The sequence below is a fragment of the Suillus subalutaceus genome (genome assembly GCF_016647625.1).
Source record: "Suillus subalutaceus strain FC151 chromosome Unknown DFJ58scaffold_142, whole genome shotgun sequence".
NCBI lineage: Eukaryota > Fungi > Basidiomycota > Agaricomycetes > Boletales > Suillaceae > Suillus > Suillus subalutaceus.
The window spans coordinates 64,171-88,052 of NW_024540391.1; the positions used below are offsets into that span (position 1 = coordinate 64,171).

Sequence of the window (23,882 nt, forward strand, 5' to 3'; positions counted from 1 at the left end):
AACCGGGTCCGCTAATCCCTAGTCTGCATCAGCGTCTAAGGTCCACCAACTAAGCTTCTGTTCTTTGTCGTATGTTGTGAGCTGTCATGCTTGCACACGATGTCCGTAGGGACTCCAAAATCTTTCCACCACCCAGGCGCAATCCTCGCCGTGTTGTCCCACACAACAAGACAACGGACACCTATGCATCCAAGCATCAAAGACATCTACAGTCTTGCGGACAAGAACAGCCCTCAATTACACCCATCACAGTCTCTGATCATAATAAAGGATCACAACTATATGTAGCACCCAAAGGTAACGAGGTACATCGTCTGGCATATTCATTGCATCGTACTCCACTAACTAGATTCAGGACTCTTGTGGACAACCTCAGGTCCACCCGTCTAGTTGTCGTACATCTATGGCCCATCCCCAAAGTGATAAACCACCTCCTTACGTGATGCCGCCTCGATTTCTGAAGCAACAGGCAGCATCGTGAGTCATGCTATTACCCCTCTTCGAAAGTGTCTTCATTTGTGTGGCACAGGATGGGTAAGCCAAATCCAAGCCTTGACTATTCAGCTTTCCCCAAACAATTGTGTAATCCTGTGACTTCCACCTGTGGACGAAGACCCGACACGAGTCCTTTCATTGTTGACTCGCCATCGTTGACTTACCAGAATCCACATTCACCGGGACCTGTGAGTCAACATTACACGTGCCTAAGAGCCGCAGTTTTTCATGGGCGCTAGATGCTAGATATAAAAGCTGCGCTGTCTGCCGAGGGCATTAACATTGGCATCCTACCAAGTACCTCGCACCCGCAACCTCCTACTGAACCTCATCCTCACATTGATCAAGTACGATTCAATTATTCCTTTGTACGAAAACACTCATTAGTACTTATTAAGCACACATTGCAAACACCACCAACTGCGGCAGCACCTATGTCTCATCGTGACACCCTCCGACCGCTTGGAGTCACGTCGGGTGACCATATGCAAACACTGAAAGCACCAGCTGAACCACCCAAGCGACCCCCAGGTTTGCAGTCACCTGCTGGCCGATGTGTCGCATTACCTGTAGCATCAATTCACGCCAGCCTTCCTCCACCTTCCAAGGCGGATGTAAGTAGTAGCCAATCATTTCGGGCTTCCGAAAAGTTGATTTAGTCATCGATGCTATAGGAAAAGACTCGTAAAGAAAACTCTCGTGAAGCATCCAGACCTGAGATCTTAGTCGCAGATCTTGAACCCGTCACAAATAAACCAGAAACCCCCCAACCTCCAGTCTCACCAATTTCTTTGAATAGCGTCAAGCTACCATCCGTTCGTGGGGGATCACGACCGTCGAGTCCGAATCCGTCCCTCGGAGAATCGACTGCGCCAATGCCGTCGAATTCTGCTATGGTGGGTGTTAGTTTGTTTCCAGTTCTGACGGCTGTATTGATTCTCTCGGCTAGCAGGATACGAGAAGTTCGTCAACTTCGAGCAAGAATGAAATGTGCAGGAAATGGTTCTTTGGTAACTGTGACTACGGCAGGCGGTGCCACTATGCTCATAAAATAATACCGCTCAATGTCACCTGCAAGCTTTGGCTGACAGGGGAGTGCACTCGGCGGAGGTGTCTTTTCACCCATGAGCATCAGGCAAGTTCGACATTGTCACGATTTGAGCGTAATGATGACCTACTGCTCAGAGTTCCGACGGTTCCGTCAGTAATCAACCACCTGTTCGAAACGGTGACACTGGAGACGTCGTGCAAGTTGCCGACGGTCCCATTAAAGATCAACCTCCTATTCGAAATGGCAACACTCGAGACGAAGAAACCCCCCAACCTCCAATCTCACCAATTTCTTTGAACAGCGTCAAGCTGCCATCCGTTCGTGGGGGATCACGACCGTCGAGTCCGAATCTGTCCTTCGGAGAATCGACTGCGCCAATGCCGTCGAATTTTGCTACGGTAGGCGTTGGTTTGTCTCTAGTACTGACGGCTGTATTGATTCTCTCGGCCAGCAGGATACGAGAAGTTCGTCAACTTCGAAGAAGGATGAAATGTGCAGGAAATGGTTCGCTGGTTTCTGTGACCGTGGCAGATGGTGTCCCTATGCTCATAACAAATACCGACCAATCTCACCTGCAAACCGTTGGCTGAATGGGGAATGTACTCGGTGGCCGTGTCCTTTCGCCCATGAGCATCAGGCAAGTTCGACATCGTCATAATTTGAGCGTAATGATGACCTACTGCTCAGAGTTCCGACGGTCCCGTCAGTAATCAACCACCTGTTCGAAACAGTGACACTCGAGACATCGTGCAAGTTGCCGACGGTCCCATTAAAGATCAACCTCCTATTGGAAATAGCAACACTCGAGACGGCGTGCAAGTTCCCGAGCGTCCCATTAAAGATAAACCACCTGTCCGAACCTGCACAACTCGAGACGGCGTGCAAGTTCCCGCTGGTCCTGTTAAGGATCAACCACCTGTTCGAAATAGCAACACTTGTGCCCAAGTTCCCGACCGCCCCATGAACGACCAACCGCCTAGTCGAAACGGCAAAACTCCAGAGGACGTTCGAGTTGCCGACGGTTCTGTTAAGAGTCAAGCATCTGTTCGAAACGGCGGCGCTCGAGGCGCAATAGATCAAGGTATTCTACCTGCTTACCTTAGCATAATTAGCCGACTGTAGCGAACTCATCCCAATACCCGCAGACTCAACTCGGCCTATATCTTCTAGCACGTCCGGCAGTGCTCAGCGCTCCATGACACAAGTTCCACCCTCGGAAACAAAATCCCGTGGGTCAGGACGACATTCTCAGGCGGCTTCGACTAATACCACACAAAAATCCATGGGGCACTCGACATCCAGCAACGTATGTGTATTCTTCTCCTGTCTCATTTCTGGCGCTCATCTCGTGAAGCCCGATGGTCGCCAACCGAAGGAAGTTTGTCCTGACTGGTTGCGCGGGTCGATGCCAGCGTCCCGCCTGCCATTATCCACACGAACGTCCCAATGATGTGAGTTCTTTAAGTTTGGTAATACACACTCCCTAACATATGGTATCAGAACATTTCGCAAATTCCCAATGACAACACTCAAGGCAGCATCCAAGGTCCCGCTAAAGACCAACCACCTGTTTCCAATGGCAACACTCGAGACAGCATGCAAGGTCCTGACCGTCCCCTTAAAGATAAAGCACTTGTTCGAACCGGCAATGCCCGAGACGGCGTGCAAGTTCCTGCCCATCCTGTTAAACATCAACTACCTGTTCGAAACGGCAACACTCGTGCTCAAGTTCCAGACCATCCCATGAATGATCAACCACTCAAACGAAATGGCAAAACTCCAGAGGACGTCCAAGCGCCCGAAGGTTCTGTTAAGAATCAAGCACCTGTTCGAAACGGTGCTGCTCGAGGCACACATCAAGGTATTTTAGCTTAGCTAGCCGAATGTAACAAACTCATTTCGGTACCCGCAGACTCAACTCACTCCCCGTCTTCTGGCACATCCAGCTCCGTTATGACACAAGTTCTACCCTCTCAAACGAAATCCCCCAGTTCAAAACAACCTTCTCAGGCAGATTCGACTAATAGCACACCAGAAACCACGCAGGATCAGACATTCAATAATGTATGTTATTCCTCTCATGCCTCATTTCTGGCACTTATCCTGTGAAGCCCGATGGTCGCCAGCCGAAAGTTTGTTATGATTGGTTGGAAGGTCGGTGCATGCGTCACCCTTGTCGTTACCTCCACAAACGTGCCAATGATGTGAGTTGTGCAAGCTTGGTAATACACTCAACTCTCTAACATATACTACTAGAACATGTCGCAAACGAATGCTCCGTCACCAGTTCGGAATACTCATGCCGATAACGCACCAGCGTCTGGCAACTCCCTATCACGACACTCGCCGTCCAGCGTGCCGCCCCCTACCACACGTCGAAATGAGGTTTTTGTCCTACCAGTGACAATTGCGGATCATATCACAGTGAAACTACGTGACGGTTTCGATATACAGGACGTGACCACTGGGTTTGAAACACGGTGGGTACACCTTGGAGACGTGTCACCGCACGTCAAAGAATCCCAACTTCGCTCCCTTTGGAAGCATACCAAATTGATGAATTATGTATTCCGGACGGAAAGGGTGCCAAGCGGTTGACCGTCAGAGTGCAATTTTCCACCGCAGCGCAAGCTATGGAGGCTTCGATGGCCCTTCATGGACGCCAATTTCAGGGAAGAAAACTCACTGCGAAGCCGTCTTTGAACACTACCGTGCGCGGTACCACAGTGCTCAGGGACACCGCTGTCCGTATTACCTGGAATGCGCCCCAGCGGGTTGGTTACGCAGGGTACGTAACCCTTAATGAAGCCAAAGCTGCGATTGCAGCCGCCACTGGATTTGTGATGAAGGACAACGTTCTCTCAGCCGCTTTGTACGAGGGCCTACCCGCAGTTGGTGTTTATAGCGTTATGTTTTCTCATCTTCCCCCCGATGCAGAGAGAAAGGATCTGGAGCAGTTCGGCAACGCAGAGTCGATCTTGCTCGAACGCCCCAATTACGAGTCACTCGACAGCGCTCGCCATGCAGTACTTCGGATATTGCACTCATGCGGCAATGTGTCAAATTTCGATCTAGTTCTTCCTATCTGGAACGGCACCGTTCTCGTTTGGGCAATCTTTGAGACTCACGCTGACGCCAGCAATGCCAAGGATCATCTGGATGGCCAACGTCCTCGTGCAATTGGAGGAAAAACTTTTATATCCGCTCGGCACGTGCAGTCGCTCAACTTCTCGTTACCGTTGAGCAAGTTTAAGATGCTGGAAGGAGACATTGCTCGCCTTCGGTGGACGTGGCGGACAAGGTTCAACCATGACGTAACTCTTGTTGACCGCCTCATGTCGCCTGATGGACCTGTTCACATCAGGATCTCGGCTGAAAACTTGAGCAATCTTGGGATTGCCAAAGCAGAATTTGAACAACTTCAACATGGTGAAGTCGTGACTCTCCAAAGGAAACCCATATGGGACAGATTCTTTTCTGATCCATCCGGCTACTTATTCCTTCGTGAGCTAGAGAGCCGATATCCTGGAATTGGATTACGAACTCGGATGGGCAAAATCCTGCTTTTGGGCCCAATAAAACAGCGTCAGCTTGCTCGACGAGATATTATGACGCGGTTCCAAGAATTACAGGCGCGACAACGGTGGCGCATCCCTCTATCAGGCAGGGTAGTTGGTCCATTTGTCGGCACACACCTCGTAACCCTCCAGAAAACACTTGGTCCTGAGAACTGCTACGTACATCACGTCTCAGATCAGCGCAATCTTGTCGTGCGAGGTAACGAGCAGGCTTACCGCATTGCCTGTGAAGCAGTAGAGAAGATACAAAGCCGTTATACAGACACCTCCATCCCATCCCCACGCTCTGTCTGTCCCGTTTGCTTCACTGAAGCATCAGTTCCAACCATTCTCACCTGCGGGCATACTTGGTGCACGTCTTGCCTCGAGAGTTACCTCGTGTCTGCAGTCGAAAACAAGGCATTCCCTCTCACCTGCCTCGGTGATGACGCCTCATGTACCGAACGCATCTCTATCGCCCTTGCCCAAAAGATCCTATCTGGTGAGGATTTCGCGTCCCTGTGTGATGCGTCATTCTGGTCGTACGTTCACGCGCGGACGGACGAGTTCCACCACTGCCCAACACCAGACTGCGCTCAGGTATATCGTGCAGTTTCCGGCGGCTCAATTCTCCAATGCCCATCTTGTTTAGTTCGCATCTGTTCTGGTTGCAATACGGAGGCTCACGATGGGTTCACCTGCGAAGAGCGGGACCATGCAGAGGACAAGCTGTACCATGAATGGGCAGCCACTCATGATGTCAAAAATTGCCCTGGCTGCAAGACTCCTATAGAACGCAGCGAAGGTTGTAACCACATGACCTGCGTTAGATGCCAAACGCATATCTGCTGGGTATGTCTAGCAACGTTCCCGAAGGGAGATGGTATCTATGACCACATGCGAGAACAGCATGGTAGCATTGGGCTAGAATTTCTGTGATCACCCATTCGTTGATATGTTCTTTCATCTTATTTTATGCCTGCTCTCAAGGCTTGCTTCTTTCCATTTGTTCCACCATCTGTGCACTGCGACTTGTACTAGTGTCAATATCCTCTGTAGTGTTTTGCCTTGTCTGGAATTTATGAATCTACTTATTATACAATGTAATAGATCTGTTGTATGTATGCTTTGGTATCCCACGCATCGGTTGCAACAACTATGAGTAAATTATCCCTCTCATCCTCAATGATAACTGTAGATGACAAACTAAGTCACGTAAGCTATGTTATCGACGAATAAAAATGCACAACACTCACGCTGTCATACGGCTGTGTTGGAGGCCGTCCATGATACGGCAAACTCGTAGGTAACTCTGGCCTCTCAGCCAGATACGGCACAAAGGCACCATACTGATCTTTATATCCTTCCGTCTCGCTGGGGTAATGCTGCAATTCCGCAGGATACGCCCTGTCCTCTGGTACATAGACGACACACATATTCGACGTGAGGTGGTCCCCGCGTCGGTTCCAGAACCCCTTCCGTACGCGTCGCGTATAGTGCGCAGGCTCTGGGGACTGATGAGGCGGTGCAGACGCAGCAGGGTTAGGGCGCTCCATTGGCGGTGGCGGGAGAGGATTCGAGGACCGCGAGTTATTGTTGTATGGCGTCAGCCGACTCGCTCTTTCGTACGATTGGCTCCTGTCCCTGCGTCGCTCGCGATCTCTCTCCCGTTCACGTTCGATCTCTCGCGTGCGAACACGCTGACGCGAAGGCGATGATTCTGGCGATTCCTCATCAGAATCTGGAGGTACAAGTAGAGGATAAAAGAAGTCATCTGAGCTCGAATGGGAAGATGACGACATAGACTCTGGAATGGTTGATAGATGGGCCTGCGGAATTACAGGTTCTGTCCTACTCCGTGATAACGAACCAGTAGCAGATCTTTGTACGGAATTAATGAGGGGGCTCAGTACACTACCCATATCCTCCGTAAATGTGGACAGCGAACCAATAGAGGACGGTGAGGACGTGGTTGGGAGTGAATGATGCCGCGAAACGGGTTTCCGGCACTGAAAGCCCACGGGAAGCAGACGCTGAAGTGTTCGCGCTCGCGCTAGGCGCTGAAAACGAGCGTGACGGATGGTCGAGAGCTTCATCCGTATGTCTGCGTGTCACTTGATAGTGTGTAGGGGGTCCGCACAACATTGGATGAGGATGTCGTTTGAAGGTCTGGTCTGGTCGTAAATGACTCTGGCTCTCTCGTGAACATGGGCGCATGAAGAGGCTGTTGTGAGCGAGTTGCCAATGACGACATAGCCGTTGATGTAGACGAAGATGAAGATGGCGGTGCTGGAAAGGGGGGCACATATTGCGGTCCGGATGATGTCCGATTTGAATAAATCGAACCTATACGACCGTGCGAGTGATGGTGGTGGCGGAGTTGCCGAAGAGATGGAATGTTGGCTCAGCCCCTGTGAGCGGGAGCTGAGGCTGTCTAGAGAACCATGTCTTGAGGCTGGATGACTATAAAAATAGTCTCGTACAGGTGTGCCCGTGCTTGTAGCGTTATGGCTATCCTGTGAACCTCTTTGTTGTGGGGGCCCATAACTGGTCGGGGTCGAATTACTCCGAATACTATCCTGCGAGCTCCGACCATCTCTGAAGGCCTTTGTCGGGGTAGCACGGTCTGCTCCATCTGTCGGTAACAGACTCGGAGGATTCCATATCCACGGAGTTTGTGGCGCAGCATCCCCTTGTGCATCTCTGGTAGATTCTCGATCTCGATCTGTTCTACAGTGTCCTTCAAGCTAGATCATTTCTGAAGGCCAAACCACGCACGCACCTCGCACGGACCATGTTCTCCAAACCAAGACCATTTTCGGTGAGCTGTGTCCTCCAATAGCTCGGGCTTGCTGGACGCGGGGACGCGCTTGTAAGGGTTAAAGTTAGCAGGGACATTCTGAGCCCACCCCATTCCGGGTGCCCAGGGAAACACCAGGACCTGCATTCATGTTATGGGCAGGGTTATACTGCCAGAAGCCAGCCTTCCAATGGGGGTGGGTGTTGGCGCCAGGTGGCATAGGTGGTGGACCAGGGAAGTTTGGAGGAAGAGCAACGCCGGCTGGTGGGGGCCAGGTGCCTTGCCAACCCTGTGGAATAGAATGTTGGTGCATGAGCTGTGGATTGGGGTGCCAATGTCCTCCTGGTTGAGCCATGACGGGCCTTTGATAGACATGATAGTCAGTCAAGATTTTAATTACAAGATCGAAGGAGCGCACCAGATTTATACATACACCCGTGACGGACACTTCAACCAGAAAACGAGGAGGGGCGTCGCAAGGGGGATGTGAGTTTGACTAGTTTCTACAGCTTCACTCGTTGAGTGATGGTGATTCGACAGTATAACTAGTCACCGGCAATCCAGTGAAGAACGAACTTATAACGGAAATTGTACTGGGTATCGCTAATTTTATATGATGGAACGAGGCCAACACGGAGCACTAGCACTGGCGGGCCTGCGGCAGAAACTGTGACACGGCGTAAGATGCACGACTCGGAAACTTCAAAGTTCAAATTTGCACAGCTTAATTTCATCCCACCATATATCCCTTTAAGAAACCTGGTAACTTATCTACTAACATTCATGCATTGGGGTGATTGCAGGTGCTTCACATTGCAATTACTAGGATATGGTAACATCAAAGGACGATGAACCCTATAGATAGAAAGTTGGAAGCGTTGGTCAGCGGAAGTAAATCAGGTTCAATCCGGTCATAGCGGACCGGGTTTCAAAATACTCCGTGCCATGGGCCATCGATCGATCATGATATCACTCCCAGCTGCCTCCCTTTGAGGTGGGTTGTCATAGTTCAGGCCTGAGATCATTCACTCTACCAGTCGTGCCAAACCAATAACGATCGGAGCAGTCGTAGGCTGAACGTTTATCCAAGTTGTAGCCGATCTCGGGCAGCATAATGCCGGCACTGCAGTTGCTGATGACTGACACAACTGGCTGTGAGTCCCCCTGAGAACCTTTGGCCTCTCATTGTCTCTCAGTCGAATTCATCGCACCGTCACTATGCACCATCATTTTAGATTATTGGTCCGCAGCACCTGGCGTGATGCCTTGAAAAAGGTTACTTAGGTTTTCTAACGAAATAATCAATAGATGTTTCAAATTCCAAGTGTTCTAGAAGCGCACCCAGATTGGACAGACATGCCAGTGATCCATCGACCTCTTTCCCTCCAATCTACTCACAGTCATGGTGGACGCAGAAGGATGGAAGTGCGAGTATTTCATGCGACCCCCTTGTACCCGATGGGAACTGTAGGCACCTTACCGTTTGCGAGAACAGTGGGAAGAAGGCCAGAGCAATCGCCTAGAGTGCCATAGCATGCAAATCCTCAACATCTAGAGGTCTTGCCACCGCTCCTATCTCTGTCTGCACTGACCCGTTGCGAAACCTGTCCATCGACTTGAGAAGCAGGGCTGCTATACGAGTCAGTGGACAGGTTTCATTGAAGGGTTACCTCCTGATCGATGCCGGATAAGTGTGCGAGATTTGCAATGGGATACCAAGAGGGCGACATCTAATGTGTCATTCGACCAGCTTTACAATATTAACGTTGTCAAGATGGAAGGTAGCATGGACTTTTTCAGCCAAGCTAATAATGGTCAGTAATGCCGACTTGGCGCCGACGGCATTTCCCGCTTGCTCTCAATCCCTTCCCTCACTCTGAACACTCGACTTGTAGTTGATCTGGGTACGACTTACTGGCCCACGAGAACGGGCATTATACTGGGTCCTTTTTTCACCCAACTTCCAGCAGATTCTCAATGGTCTGAAAACTGACGAGCACGGCAAATAAGTATTTCGCCAACAGTGGCACTTACTAACCTCGAACACCTCACCACCATAGTGTTGACAATGCGTGTCTGCGGCGCACTGATGCACTCAGTATGCTACTATCTAAGCCATCAATTGTTACTGGAATATGATAACACACAGTAGGTCGTTGTACCAACCGAGAATCAAATTACACTGGCACCTCCACTCTGCAGAATTGTAATGGTATTCCGTGGCTCTGCGGAAGTGATATGTCTATTGTCCCATTCAGGATATTCAAGCGCGCCCCATGAAAATTTCACGACTACCGACTCAACGTTGCAACCTTTCGTCATTGCTAGATCGGTTAAAACTCCCGAGTTTCACGAATGTCGAAGGACAAGCCTGAATAGAAAGCAGGGAGAAATTTGGTTCCGCGTCGCCGACCCAACATCGTACATGGGGACCTTGGAAAGACCGTGTACCGGATTTCGAAATACACCATGCCATTGCTCCAAGCCCCACCGCTCATAATTAATCAAACGATCTTGCCTTTCGATTTTCATCGGACGAATTAGAATGAGTGATTACATGTAAGCGATGATGGTGGAGAAAGTGGACGAGCTCGTGAAGTTTCATGTTGAATGACTGTATGACAAAACAGACGATATCCAAGCCTCGCAAGTTGGCCTCAAAATCTTCGAGGAGTATGCTAGGTTTTATGAAAAGGATTAGACAGGCCAATCATGCCACGTCATGCTCAAATATCGGATGCGAGTTGCGTGGCGATTGGTGATGACAAGCTGAGACTCTGTTAGAATCTATGCCTCTGTTAATATTTATGCATTTTTGCCTTGAAAGCCGAAAAGAAACACTAACGATGTGATAGTCTTTGTCGCCTCTCTGTGTTGTCTTGGGTGGTACACTGATGATTCCACCACATCGCATGAGGGGAATGATTCGTTTAATTGACTGCCAGAGAACATCCAATGCTTGCTCCGAGAACGCACGACACGTAAGTGCAAGTGCGAACAAGGTCCTTCCAGAAAGCGTGGTAGGACCCTTACGAGGAACGTAGATTTTGTCGGCGTTGATGTCGCTTATGACATTTCAGAAAAAAAGAGGGGGCGAGACACTTTGTTGTTGACGGTATTGCTGAAGCCATCAGGAAGGTAGATATGCAGGGACTTGGAAAGAGTGATTCGCTTGTAAGGGTGCTTTAAGGGGTAGTGAGATTTAAATCAATGGCACCTCTCTAGTAGTCACTGTAAGTCTGAACATCGGTCACGAGTACAGTTGTAATCCAAGAAATAATACGATAACATGGGTGTGATAGCTGGGTGCAAAATATTCCATAGACGTACCCGAGAGGGAGGAGAGGAAATCTTCGATTGACAGGGAGTGTTTCAGCAAACGACAGGCTCATGACTGACGTGGAGTGGGACGGCGACAACTAAATAAGAGTCCACAGCAGTTAACTTCATAGGAAACATCTCCCGTTCCGCCGGTCGAGCCTTGAAATTGAGTTTGAATTTGTGTCGGTTGTTCTTGAGACCCTTGTGTCCCCGGCGCAGGTTGGCCTGGTCGCATTGAACCGCCGGCCTCGTTGCCATTCGCACGTTGCATAGCTGCATCCAATTCTGCCTTGGCGGGAGGGGCGATTGCAATTCTCTGCACATGGATCAATTTCAATGCATCAAAAAGGAGTGATGGGAACTACTCACATTTTTCTTGCGACCAGGAGCCACATCGACGATGCGGCTGGAGGCACCTACAGGAAATAAGGTGAAATTCCATTGTCGGGGCTGGCGCGGTATTGGTCGAAGTGCATTTGCAGGCCGAGTACCGAAATGAATGGGATCGAGAAAATGACGCCAACGAATAAGAGACGATGGGCTCCCAGATGGGGCGTTGGGGTTTGCATCGTTGCCGAAGAAGTCATTGCCCTGTATCAAAATCAAGTTAATAAGACCCAAAGATCGAAAAAATCACACGAACATATCTCGCCGAACCTCTGATATTGATTTGTTGTTTCGATCGGGGTGGACGTCCCTAGTAAAGAAGTGAGATCAAGTGTGAAAGAGAAACAGAACTGACTTGCCTTGAACTTCGCGTTGGGCTTTACATTAGCATCATCTGCACTCTGAATGATATCCACAATGTGTTTAGAAACAGCGCCGATAACGAGATGGCATACGCACGGCAACTTGGTCATCACTCTGTTTGAGCACCGCTTCCATGTTCCATACATAAATTTTTGCCTCTTTTCCAGCACTGGCAATGCATGTTCCATCAGGGGATATGGCAACAGACAAGACTTCGTCATCATGCAAGAGTGGATTTCCGACTGGCTGATTGGTCTCAAGGTCCCAGATGCGAACTGAGTAGTCCATTGATGCGCTAACGAGATGCGTGTCATTGGGGGAAAGACAAATGCACTCGATGGTGTTGGTATGACCCCGAATAACAACGAGTTCCTCTCCATCAGTCGACCGCCATTTTCGGATGGTGTTATCGACTGACCCGGAGAATATGTGTGCGCCGTCCTTTGACCAACACAATGACATCACCGGGTGCTCATGTCCCTTGATCTCGATGAGCAGCTGTCCATCCTTTGACCACACGCGGATCTTCTTGTCCCCCCCCGCCGCTCGTGAATTTATCGCCTTGTGAAGAGTACTTGACAACATAAACCCAACTGTCACCAGCCTCTATCGGTGGTGCTATTTGCCGGCCAGTATGCGGGTTCCAGCGTCGTATGGTGCCATCTTCCGATCCACTTGCTATCTCCAGAGCAGTGGGAGACCAATCGAGGCACCTCACTGCATCATTGTGCCCCTCCCATGGTTCGCCAACTATGCTGCCCTTCGTTATGTTCCACAGTCGTAGTCTGCCATCTGCACTTCCGCTCACGACCATTGTTTCATCCGGAGATAGTGCCATTGAGCCTATCCGTGCCCCGTGGCTATTCAAAGGCTTTCCTACTGGCTCTCCATCTCTTTTCCACTGACGAATGGAACCATCATTCGATGTGCTGAATATATTGCCATTGTTGCCCATGCAAGCAAGACTCCATATGCATTCGGAATGACCTTCGATGATGCACTCCGGCATCAAGCTCTCTGCTGGACGTTTTGTCGTTGGTTTCTTCCATGATGTGGTCCGAGTGTTGTGGTTGACAAAGTAAGATCAACCGAGGGGTGAGATATGCCATTCGCATCCGGGAACGAGTTGTTCAAGATAATCTATGCTCAACCGTGAGTTCGTCGCTCCTAGTGGCACATTCTTTGCTCACCTAGTCGCACTCCTGGCAAAGGCCGGTTGAATGAAACTATAATGAGCGTGTTGTCTTGATATTGTGTTGTACCATCCAACACCTCAAACTGTTGCCACAGAGGAGGAAGCGCCTCGTTCCCGCCTGGTTCTTCATGGGTAACTTAGTGGGTATCACAACAGGGTTACTCACCATCCCAAAGTGCGTCCTGACGGTGTTGTGCACCATATGGTGGTGGCTCTGTCGCTCTCGTCTCGGCCTCTTCGCAGAGCATGACGTTGATCGAGAAAGGACGTGTTTCTCCAGACGAAGTGGACAGTTATGCAAGCCTGATACTGCGTAAAATCAACAGCCAAGGGCGAGAGGGTGGAGGTGATGAAGAGACCCGCAAGACGCTCAGTTCTGCGTGCTGTATTTCCAGGCACCTTTCCTTACACCGCCGCGATGTCATTAGCGACCTGAGTGTTACCGTTGAAACGGATGACCCTGGATGACCTCGGTTCGGAATTTTGGAGCACTTCAATGCATATCAATTCGTTATATATATATTATCAATGAAGATTCCTTGAATCACGGTGCATCCATCGAGATTCGACTCCGTGCACTGTAAATAGTGAGTAAGAGCAATCCAACAATCTTGGAAGAGCTGTGTTTCAGAAAGCGGATCTAACTTCCCCGAGGGTGCTGTCAGTACGTGGGATACGGGGACAGGAAATATATAGAGAGAAAAGTGTATGAGGAGAAGGGACGCTGATCCAAGTACACGGGCAAGGGTCGCGGTGGTGAAGAGCGATTGAGAGAGGAGGGCCAAGTATTGTGCCAGGTTCAGTGTGCGCACATCGGAGAGGGGAAGTCGACGTCATTGACGCATCTCAAGGTCAATTTATAGGTGTTCTTGATCAAGCAGCTCGAGTGCGTATGTTACTCGAACGCTGTTCCATGACGCGACGCGTCGTCTCCAATCCGGAAAAACCCGGACTGCTACTTTCACTCTATTACTTTAGTCTTCCTGTTTGTTGAAGACGTAGCTGTGTGTTGGAATGGTCGGCGTGTAAAGGACAGTAGCTCCTTACAGACTCCCAAGTTCTGTGTGTTCCGCAATGCAGCCGAATCTCTCTATCCTCGAGTCTCAAAACACTACTAACTCTGCAGTGGGGGCATTTCCACTTCGAAGGCGCGTTTCTTATGATCCTTTCCAAAGGTATTGACAGCCTTGCTTCGAGCGCTCCGCCCATCTCATCCTCAACTTCGCGGGCTCCCCGGGGCCCTACTGGTTTCGGTTTTCTCATTTAACAATCCTCTACCAAATTCATCTTCATCGGAATCACGCGCAGAGCCGGTCCCCGGAACTCATTAAAAATCGCGCTTTCATTAGAATTGTTGGCCTTTAACAGCACTGCTCGTGCTACCAATCTCATGGAAAGTGCACGATGAATGTGTGGGTAAGCGCTGTCATGGGACAGGCGAGTATCGTTGTAGACCATCAGACTTTTGTGGAAAGGTGTGAGTCTGATGCATATGCGTGCAACGTTGCTGCAGGTTGCTGCTTTACTATCCACTGTTCAGTCGCCGCCAAAGAAAAACACATGTCATCAAATTGTCAACGTCTCTCGCAAACGACTTCGAATCCGAGCTATCTTACACTGCACACATTACCAATCCCAATGCGTCTGTACAAATTTGATCGTCAAGGTACAAACAAAAATCGCTTATAGATCTTGAGAAGACTCTGAACAGCTACAGGCCTGACAACTAGTGTCCAGATGAGTCTATCATGTTGCCAACAGCAGTTATGTCTTTAACTTGTGCAATGATATTATGATCTGACGTGATTCCCTTAAATTTGACATCGCACCACCGCGCTACATAGCAAAATGCACCAAAGGCTGTCCAAGGCAAACTATTAAACGCAATGCTTGTGAGTGAGAATCCGTGTCGAGCTTGGGTACAGAACTCCGGTTCTCACATTTGAAGGGTGTGATTATGTGCGTCAAAGCTTCCACATGTCCTGTGGTGACGAAGGGGCAACAAAGAGAGTTTAGTAGACAACCTCATGACTGATGCGAGGTAGGACGACCACAACTAAAAAACAATCCGCAACAACTAACTTCACAGGAAACCTCTCCCATCCCACCACTCGAGCCTTGTGTGTCCGTCAGTCGTCCTTGAGATACTTGTGTCCCCGGCACAGCCTCAGGCTGACCTGGTTGCGTTGAACGGTCAGCCTCGTTGCTGTTTGTACGTTGCATAGCTGCGGCCGCTTCAGCATCAGTCTCAGGGGTAATACCATATCTCTGTAAAATTGTTAAAGAGAGTCGGATATTGGCATTGTCAAACACTCACATCTTCCTCACGACAGGGAGCTACTTCAATGCTGCGTATAGAGCCTCCTATAGGAAATGGCCTAACATTCCAACGCCGGTGCGGCAGCTGTATTGATTGTGGCGCATTTGGAGGTCGAGTGTTGAAACGCAGTGAACTGAACAGGCTGCGCCAACGAAGGGTAGACCATGGGCTCGCAGGAGGAGCTCCGGGACGAGCCATGGGGTTGGTATCAGCGTCCCAGAAGTCCTTGCCCTATACCAGTATTAGACTTGAAAGAGCCAAAAAAAAAACGAAAGATTATACTGACGTATTTCGCCAAGCCTCCTAGTCTGTTGTTGGGCTGCTGCTTGGAGACCTGACTAGCATGCAAGATCTAACGAGACGAATAAGCAAAGAATATGAGTGTTCACAAATGATTGGCGTACAGCATCTCTCGGTCGAGCTGGGCGTCCCTGGTAAAGCAGTGAGAAACAGCGCGAAAAGGAAGCACAGACGACTTGCCTTGAGCTTTGCATCTGATTTTGCATCGCCCTCACCCGCACTCTGAACGACAATTAAACCCCACTCAGAAAAGACGCTGATATCACATAGACACACTCACATGATCATTGCCTGTATGTTTGAGTGCTGCCTCCAGGCTCCATACATATATCTTTGCATCCGATCCACCACTGACGATATATTTTCCATCAGGGGAAATGACAACAACCCAGACTTCATCGTCGTGCAAGAGCGGGTTTCCGACCGGCTGATTGGCCTTGAGGTCCCAGATGCGAACTGAGTAGTCCCTTGCTGCACTAACAAGATAGCTTTCATCAGGGGAAAAACACAGGGAGTAGACGGCATCGGTATGACCATGAAAAATAACGAGCTCTCTCCCATCAATCGACCCCCATTTTCGGATGGTGCCATCATACGATGCGGAGAAAATGTGTGCACCGTCCTTGAACCAACACAACGACGTCACTGCGTTTTCATGGCCCTCAATCTCCATAAGCAGCTCGCCGTCCTTTGACCACACGCGGATCAACCTGTCCTCTCCGCTGCTCGCAAATTTGTCTCCTTGTGGAGAGTATTTGAGAGTGCAAACCATCCCATGGCCGGTCTCTATAGGTGCTGCTATTTGTCGGCCAGTATCCGGGTCCCAGCGTCGTATGGTGCCGTATTGCGATCCACTTGCTATCTCCTGAGCATCAGGAGACCAATCAATGCATATCACCAGACCGCCGTGCCCCTCCCACGGGTCACCGACCACGCTGCACTTCCTGATGTTCCATAGCCGTAGCCTGCCATCTGCGCTTCCGCTCACGACCATTGATTCATCTCGACACATTGCAATTGAACGCACTGCTCTTCCGTCACTATTACAAGGCCCCCCCACTGGTTTTCCGTCTATTGTACACTGACGAATTGAACCATCGCATGACGCACTCAGTATATTGCAACTGGTACTCAAGCAGGCAAGGCCCCAAATGACTCTGGAATGACTCTCGTTGACGCACTCCGGCACCAGGCTCCCTGGTGGACGTTCTGGCGTCGGTTTCTTCCACAATGTGGTCCTGGTATTATGATTAACGAAGTAGGACCGACCGAATGGTGAGATATGCCATTCACATCCGGGAATGAGTCGTCCGGGATAGTCTATGTTTCATCATAAGTATCTCGTTGTCAGTGGCAGATTCTTCGCTAACCTAGTCGCACCCCGGTAAAGGTCGGTTCAATGAAGCTATTCCGAGCGTGTCATCTCGATATGCTATTCTATCATTCAACAACTTATACCGATGCCATTGAGGAGGAACCGCTTCATTCCCGCCTGCTTCTCGTTGAGTAAGGCAAGGCAATAGGTATCAAAATGTGGTTACTCACCTTCCCAAAGTGCATCCTGGCGATATTGTGCACCATAGCGTGGCGGATCCCTCTCCTTCGTCCGATGAGGTGCCCTAACAATCGGCGAGTTCGACATCACTCGTTCTCCATCTCTCCGTTGTGCTGATGCGCTTGACTTGGCCATGACGCTGGCGAAGAAAGTTTTTAAATACCGCTGTCTTTGCAGACACGTTGACAGAGCTCAATGATCCGGACAGTGAATTGTCGAAGGCGAGGAGAGATGGTAGAAGTGATGATGAGATGAATAGATCTGCTAAATAGTCAGTTGGGCATGCTGTATTTTTATGCGCCCTTTGCGACCGCGAGTCATTGACAGTTCTCTCGATTGCCGTACATTCTTGAACCAATGAACATATTGAGATATCATCATCCCCGACGCCCACTTTAAGTTAGTGTTTGGTGGATGAATTGGTCACGGCACCTGTACGCTGTACCGCGGGAAAAATATCTCAACCGGAGGAAACATTTATGTTAGCTCACACACGCCAGGATCTAAAAGACACCACCCTGCTCGAAGCGAGTTGAAAAGCTGTTCGAAAGAACTCGAATATAGTATAGGTCAGGGTAATGCGGTCCGTTGTTTCCCTTCATCGTGATCCAGATCGTCAAGGCAAGGTGCAAATTCAATCTGCAACACTTCTTAACGCATGGATCATAAGTTTCCATGAGAACTAGACTCGGAGGGGGAATCTCGGTTTGACGTGAAATTAGTGTGAACATGTGAATGACGATGGGACGATAAGATGTGATGAAGGCTGACGTGCAAAGAAGTGTAACGAGCTATAGGATGATAGAGTAGAAGGTAAATTGACGTAAATTTGACTCACACCAGCCTAGTTCCCTAACTCGATTCCGACTCTTCCACCACCAAAAGTCGACTGAACGACTGTCTTCCTTCCATATGGTCTGATTAGGGGAGACTAAAAATCGACATGTCTTAGTCCGTCTCTCTTTACACGATGCAACCGTTGTGGAAACAGGGATTCCACATCTTCAGGCAAACCTCATGTAGAGCGCCTAAAGGAAGGCGTTCCAATTGATGCTGGATTGATGTGCGTTTAGTTTTGCTCTACTTGCATACAGACATAAACTGACACACGGCATTTGAATGCGCAGAATGCGACATCATGGACCTTTGTCTTGAACCATCTCTTGTGTATGTAGGCAAAGCGCTCACTTTCTTCATGTCTGTCAATGCAAGGACAGCGACAAGCTTCGATGACGTGTCCAAGTCTTTCTCTACCTTTTCTCCTTCCACGTACCCAAAATCATGCGGGACGTAGGAGGCTGGGGCTGGAGCGATTTCTAAACAGTCCCGGTATCGGCCCGGGGTCGATGGCCAGTGATACAACAGGTGAATAATAAGTATAAAAATCCAGAAATAAGACGATGGAAGATTCAGCATGTCCGGGATAAGAGATGATCGTAAACACACGGAGGGAAACAGGAAAAATCATAGAGCAATAGAAATTCAACAAAAATGACCTCATGACTGACCCGACGAGGAAGAATGGCGCGTAAATGAAAATCCACAGCAGTTAATTTCGTAGGAGACTTCTCTCGTTCCACCAGTTGAGCCTTGTACCCCCCACTGCAGCCTGGCCTAGTGACGTTGAACCGTTGGCCTCGTCGCAAGTCGTAGTATGTCTCATAGCTGCAGCCACTTGGGCAAGTATGATTGGGGTGGATTAGAGACTTAAGTCGATAAGTAAGTAAGTCAGACTTACCGCCCAGCCACGTTCGAGAGAGCGTCGAGAATCAGCCTTGGAAAAGTTGAAGGAAACGTTGGTTGTTGAATGCGCTTCGCATCGACACGCACTGCTTAAACAGCCGCTTGGCTTGCATATTACTTTAGAGCTTGAAGGAAGGCACTACTCGAACATCCAATATACAAAACCGATGCCGCGGGAAACCCCGGGCTCACTTCACTTCCGAAAACTCTTCCTCCACCTCTCCACCAGCTGCGAAAGTGACTGTCTATATTCTCATCAATTGGAGCAACGACGGCTCTCTAGTAGATTCTAAACACCAAGTAGTAAGTACTACTGACGAGTAGTCATGATCTGAAAATTATGAGACAATGGCGTGGAGTCATCTAGACAGAATAAAATACTGAACAGTCATGTCCATACATCGGATGCCACGAGCTGCGTATGAGACAGTTCTAAATGCACACGAAAGGGACGAGAGAATATCATCGAACGATAGAGGGTTTTAGCAAATGACCTCATGACTGCGTGGCGTCAGATTGCTTGCCAAATGGTTGCTGGAGGCCCGGAGCAATGGGTATTATACTTGACAACTCAGAGTCCTCTTTGCTAGGTTCCTTCCTGTCGACGAAATTACATTCTCCGTGTGTTGCAGCCTGCCCTCGAGCGGACACCTAGAGTAGTATTGTGTGTTGATAAACACTCGCGTTGTGTTGTGTTGTAATTTATCTTGTATCGACAGGTTCATTGTGGTTCGCTGGAAGTGGAAGCGGATCAAAGAAATCAGCGATGTAACAGATGGGATGATAGATAGCAGAGCATGATCTAAAGGTTTGATACACACCATGCGATGTGCATCGGACGGTACGAGCTAGGTGTAAGTAAGATCCCAAATGTGTAAGGGAAGAGACAAAATTGTCGAATGACAGACAGTCATTACCAATCTCATGACTAACGCGGGGTAGAACGACGATGACCGAAGAAAAATCCACAGCAGGTAACCTCACAGGAAACTTCTCCGGTCCCACCACTTGTTTCCGTTGGTCGTCCTTCAGATCCTTGTATCCCTGCTGCAGGTTGAGCTGGTTGCGCTGAGCTATCAGTCTCATTGCCATCTGTACGTTGCATGGCTGCAGCAACTTCTGCACCAACGCCTCTGTTGTTCGCGTACAGTTTGGAGACGATTGGACGGGAAGCAAGGTTCTAACAACACAGATCAGTGAAACATAAGACTATTCATGACCGATTGGCGCACATCTCTCAGTCGGATTGAACGTCTCTAGTAAAAAGGTGAGAACGAGTGGGAAAGAGACACGGAACTGACATGCCTTGGACTTCGTGTCGAGCTTCTCATTAGTATCATCCGCACCCTGAGCAACAACCAATACCTTTAGAAAATAGAAAAGACGTCGAAACATTATGCAGACGCACACCCTGCTGTTTGAGCGCTGTCTCTATGCTCCATACATAAATTTTTGCGTCTTTTCCAGCACTGGCAATGTATTTTCCATCGGGAGACATGACAACAGTCAAGGGTTCGTCGTCATGCAAGAGTAGATCTCCGACTTGCTGATTCGTCCTGAGATCCCAGATACGAACAGAGTAGTCCCTTGCCGCACTAACAAGATGGCCTTCATTAGGGGACAGACAGAGGGATCTAACAGCGTTGGTATGACCCCGATAAACGACGAGCTCCTCCCTGTCAATCAATCGCCATTTTCGGATAGTGTGATCAAATGATGTGGAGAAGATGTATGCGCCATCCTTGGACCAACACAACGACGTCACCATGTCTTCATGTCCCTTGATCTTCATAAGCAGCTGCCCGTGCTTTGACCACACACGAATCATCTTGTCCGCTCCGCCGCTCATAAATTTATCGCATTGCGAAGAATATTTGACAGCATTCACCCAGCCGTGACCGGTCTCTATCGGTGGTGCTATTTGTCGGCCAGTATCCGGGTTCCAGCGTTGAATGGTGCCGTCGGCCGATCCACTTGCTATCTCCAGGGCATTGGGAGACCAATCGAGGCACCTCACTTGGCCATTGTGCCCCTCCCATGGATCGCCAACCATACCGCCCTTCTCTATGTTCCATAGCCATAATCTGCCATCTGGACTTCCGCTTACGACCATTGTTTCATCCGGCGATACTGCCATCGGGCCTACCTGTGCCCCATGGCTATCCAAAGGCTTTCCCACTGGCTCTCCGTCTATTGTCCACTGGCGAATCGAACAGTCCTCTGACGCGCTCAGTACATTGCAACTGGTGCCCACACAGACCAGACTCCATATGCAATCAGAGTGACCCTCGATGATGCACTCCGGTGTCAAGCACCCTACTGGACGTTCTGGTGCTGGTTTCTTCCACGATGTGGTCCGAGTGTTGTGATTGACGAAATAGGACCGACCAAGTGGTGAGATGTGCCATTCGCATCCAGCAACAACGAGTTGTCCGAGTGCATCTATGCTTCTTCATGAGTCCCTCGTTCCTGGTGACAATTTCTCTGCCCACCTAGTCGTACCCCTGGTAAAGGTTGGTTCAATGAAGATATGATGAGGGTGTCGTCTTGATATTGTGTTCTATCATTCGACACGATATACTGTTGCCATTGAGGAGGGAGCGCTTCATTCCCGCCTGCTTCTTGTTGAGTAAGTCAGTGGGTATCTCAATACGATCTACTCACCTTCCCAAAGAGCATCCTGGCGGTGCTGTGCACCATATGGTGGTGGGTCCTTCTCTCCCACTAGAGGTCTCATACGTGCCGATGAGTCAAACAGCGCTTCTCTCTTTCTGGCTGACGTGCTTGACTCAGCCTCTTCGCGGGGGATGTCCCTGATTGAGAAAGGACGATGTGTTTCACAGATGGGTAGACGATAAGCCTTGAGATAATGCGCAAATAAGAGTCGAGGATAGGAGATAGTGGGGGTGATGACTAGACCTAGCAGCTGACACCTATATTTGATTGATCCGTCTTGCTGTTAGTGGCAGCGAGGTGACTTCTGTTCGAATTTCAATGCACCTCGGTTTGTTCCGTCTTACATATCACTAGGGGTCGGCGGTGCCGGCTTGTGACCGTGCGGAGCGATTGCCTTTTTATTGGGGACCCTACGAATAATAGTATGCGGATAGCGACTTGACCTTTTCGATAGTGTAGGGACTGGGTGCTGGTCGTGATGTGAAGGGAGCCGTGAGAATGGTATATTCCGGATTTCATTATGACGTCTGTTTTCTCACTGTGTCAGGTTGCCTTTGATACCATAACGAGTCAGATTTCTTTGGTGTTGTTTTGAATCTGCGCGTCACGCAACATTGTACTCCGCATGGTAACTACTTGCGCCAAATCCGTCGGCGAGCGCTAAGATATGGAGTTTGTATCGAGACATCCGAACCACCAGTGATAGTCAAATTTGAATGAAATGAAATGCAAATGCAGTTGCATGCCCAGTCGACGCCTCTGCGAAGTGTGACCAACGTAGAGAGAAATATGTGGTATGTATACATACATACAATGGCATTCAACGCCCGAGTCGAGTCATCCATAGATGGATAACCACGATCAATGTCTTCAAGGGCGTCAACACACTCCCCAAGCGGATCTAGCGTCGAGCTCTGCACTCTTTTGTCATGGCACCATAACCCGGGCCACCCACCACCTCCCAAATTGTCTTCCCATTGAGCATCAAGTTCCCCATGAAGAAGACCTTGCGCACCACAAGAGAGGGGTTCTAGAAGTAGAGCCAACTTCTCTTCAATGCATGAATGTGAAAAAACTGGTAGAGGGGAAGGGAGGTGCATGAGAAGAAAGGGGATGCTGGATCCAAGTGCACGAGTGAGGGTTGCGGTGGTAAATTTTGATTCTGAAAGGAGGAGCGCTACTGTACCTAGTTCAGAAACGTGTATGGAATATTCGGAATGGGAGCAGGTTTGAGCGCTCGAGCGTGCATATGCCATACGCCTTTTATCTTGTGAACATAGTTTTGCGAGAATTTCTTCTTTTCTGCTTCACATTATGCAAGGACACGTATGTGTCTATGGGGAGGTGTGATTGGCCAGGGTAGACTGGGAATATGAGCAAAGGGGGAACCGCCACCACCAAGTCGACGCCGCCATCAGATTTGTCACCGACGCATTCGAGTAACATCGAGAAACATTCTTAAAGAAGCTGGAGTAAGGTCCATTGCTCGGATGCTGTTCCATGTGTGACTGTAGATAGTATGCTCTGCATATAATAGCTTCAAGTTAATGAACGACGTTTGTCAAATTGTATTCCTTTGCCTTATATATAATGGGTTTCAAAGTACATGGTGTGCATGTGTTCGAACTTCACAAAAACAAGAATGTATATTGATATTCAAGCTCTGCGTAAAACAGTCATGTTACTAATCAATCCTATCATGGAAAGTATCCAGTATCACGGAAGAGATAATCAATAAGCTACTATTCTCCACCATCCCTCCTGATGCACATTTCAGAGCGTAAAAAGGTACTAGAGGCCCTCCGAGAAACAAACAAGACTCTTCAACTTGCTCGGTACCTCGAGCTAGTAAACATGTTAATGGATGACGACTCATCTGACTCTGAGTCATCCGATGAGTCTAGCTCAGATGAGTCGGACTTGGACTTGGACTCTGGCTCTATTGATTCTGATCTATCATCAAATATCAGCATGGATTCCATAAGTTCTTTTGATACCTGGATGTCGCTTGACTCTGTCTGGAATGACATGCCGGTATCCTCCAATTCAGATTCTACAGAAGCCTCTGGACCCATGTTCAGTAGCTGAGTCTTTCTCGAATTTAGTAATACCATCAAGC

The 23,882-nt window shown here is 49.2% G+C and overlaps 4 protein-coding genes across 4 annotated transcripts; 1 reads left to right on the plus strand and 3 right to left on the minus strand.

Moving 5' to 3' along the window:
* The first annotated feature begins 58 nt into the window (after window positions 1-58).
* DFJ58DRAFT_811630 (uncharacterized protein) lies at window positions 59-6,198 on the plus strand. The gene is made up of 19 exons (XM_041391497.1): window positions 59-305; window positions 356-477; window positions 530-683; window positions 735-842; window positions 894-1,109; window positions 1,170-1,295; window positions 1,448-1,630; window positions 2,234-2,627; window positions 2,692-2,779; window positions 2,901-2,997; window positions 3,047-3,407; window positions 3,459-3,610; window positions 3,658-3,750; window positions 3,803-4,057; window positions 4,129-5,649; window positions 5,671-5,862; window positions 5,887-5,955; window positions 5,980-5,986; window positions 6,008-6,198. Exons 1-19 carry the CDS (start codon window positions 87-89, stop codon window positions 6,040-6,042), a joined length of 4,392 nt encoding a protein of 1,463 aa, XP_041238756.1. The 5' UTR covers window positions 59-86; the 3' UTR covers window positions 6,043-6,198.
* On the minus strand, window positions 6,164-7,368 carry DFJ58DRAFT_102782 (uncharacterized protein). The gene is made up of 2 exons (XM_041378609.1): window positions 6,360-7,368; window positions 6,164-6,309 (listed from the first exon to the last, which is right to left on the minus strand). Exons 1-2 carry the CDS (start codon window positions 7,197-7,199, stop codon window positions 6,286-6,288), a joined length of 864 nt encoding a protein of 287 aa, XP_041238757.1. The 5' UTR covers window positions 7,200-7,368; the 3' UTR covers window positions 6,164-6,285.
* Window positions 7,046-8,603, minus strand: DFJ58DRAFT_102853 (uncharacterized protein). The gene is made up of 4 exons (XM_041378610.1): window positions 8,322-8,603; window positions 8,013-8,265; window positions 7,882-7,955; window positions 7,046-7,833 (listed from the first exon to the last, which is right to left on the minus strand). The coding sequence occupies exons 2-4, from the start codon at window positions 8,256-8,258 to the stop codon at window positions 7,215-7,217; spliced, it is 939 nt and encodes a 312-aa protein (XP_041238758.1). The 5' UTR covers window positions 8,259-8,265; window positions 8,322-8,603; the 3' UTR covers window positions 7,046-7,214.
* A 9,342-nt stretch (window positions 8,604-17,945) lies between these two features.
* Window positions 17,946-19,207, minus strand: DFJ58DRAFT_811650 (uncharacterized protein). Its single transcript, XM_041391499.1, has 2 exons — window positions 18,472-19,207; window positions 17,946-18,407 (listed from the first exon to the last, which is right to left on the minus strand). The coding sequence occupies exons 1-2, from the start codon at window positions 18,758-18,760 to the stop codon at window positions 18,373-18,375; spliced, it is 324 nt and encodes a 107-aa protein (XP_041238759.1). The 5' UTR covers window positions 18,761-19,207; the 3' UTR covers window positions 17,946-18,372.
* Between the last annotated feature and the right edge of the window lie 4,675 nt (window positions 19,208-23,882).

Bases quoted from the DNA above. Each gene is read 5' to 3' on its own strand.
- DFJ58DRAFT_102853 (XM_041378610.1), bottom strand. From the start codon at position 8,258: ATGGCTCAACCAGGAGGACATTGGCACCCCAATCCACAGCTCATGCAC. The intron at 7,956-8,012 runs GTGGGCTCAGAA...CCCCGCGTCCAG, and splicing joins CCCTGGGCACCCGGAATGGG to CAAGCCCGAGCTATTGGAGG. The intron at 7,834-7,881 runs GTGCGTGGTTTG...AGGACACTGTAG, and splicing joins ACATGGTCCGTGCGAGGTGC to AACAGATCGAGATCGAGAAT.
- DFJ58DRAFT_811630 (XM_041391497.1), top strand. From the start codon at position 87: ATGCTTGCACACGATGTCCGTAGGGACTCCAAAATCTTTCCACCACCC. The intron at 478-529 runs GTGAGTCATGCT...TGTGTGGCACAG, and splicing joins CTGAAGCAACAGGCAGCATC to GATGGGTAAGCCAAATCCAA. The intron at 4,058-4,128 runs GTCAAAGAATCC...CCGGACGGAAAG, and splicing joins TTGGAGACGTGTCACCGCAC to GGTGCCAAGCGGTTGACCGT.
- DFJ58DRAFT_811650 (XM_041391499.1), bottom strand. From the start codon at position 18,760: ATGCTGAATCTTCCATCGTCTTATTTCTGGATTTTTATACTTATTATT. The intron at 18,408-18,471 runs CTGCGCATTCAA...AACTAAACGCAC, and splicing joins AAGGTCCATGATGTCGCATT to ATCAATCCAGCATCAATTGG.
- DFJ58DRAFT_102782 (XM_041378609.1), bottom strand. From the start codon at position 7,199: ATGAAGCTCTCGACCATCCGTCACGCTCGTTTTCAGCGCCTAGCGCGA. The intron at 6,310-6,359 runs GTGAGTGTTGTG...TACGTGACTTAG, and splicing joins CAACACAGCCGTATGACAGC to TTTGTCATCTACAGTTATCA.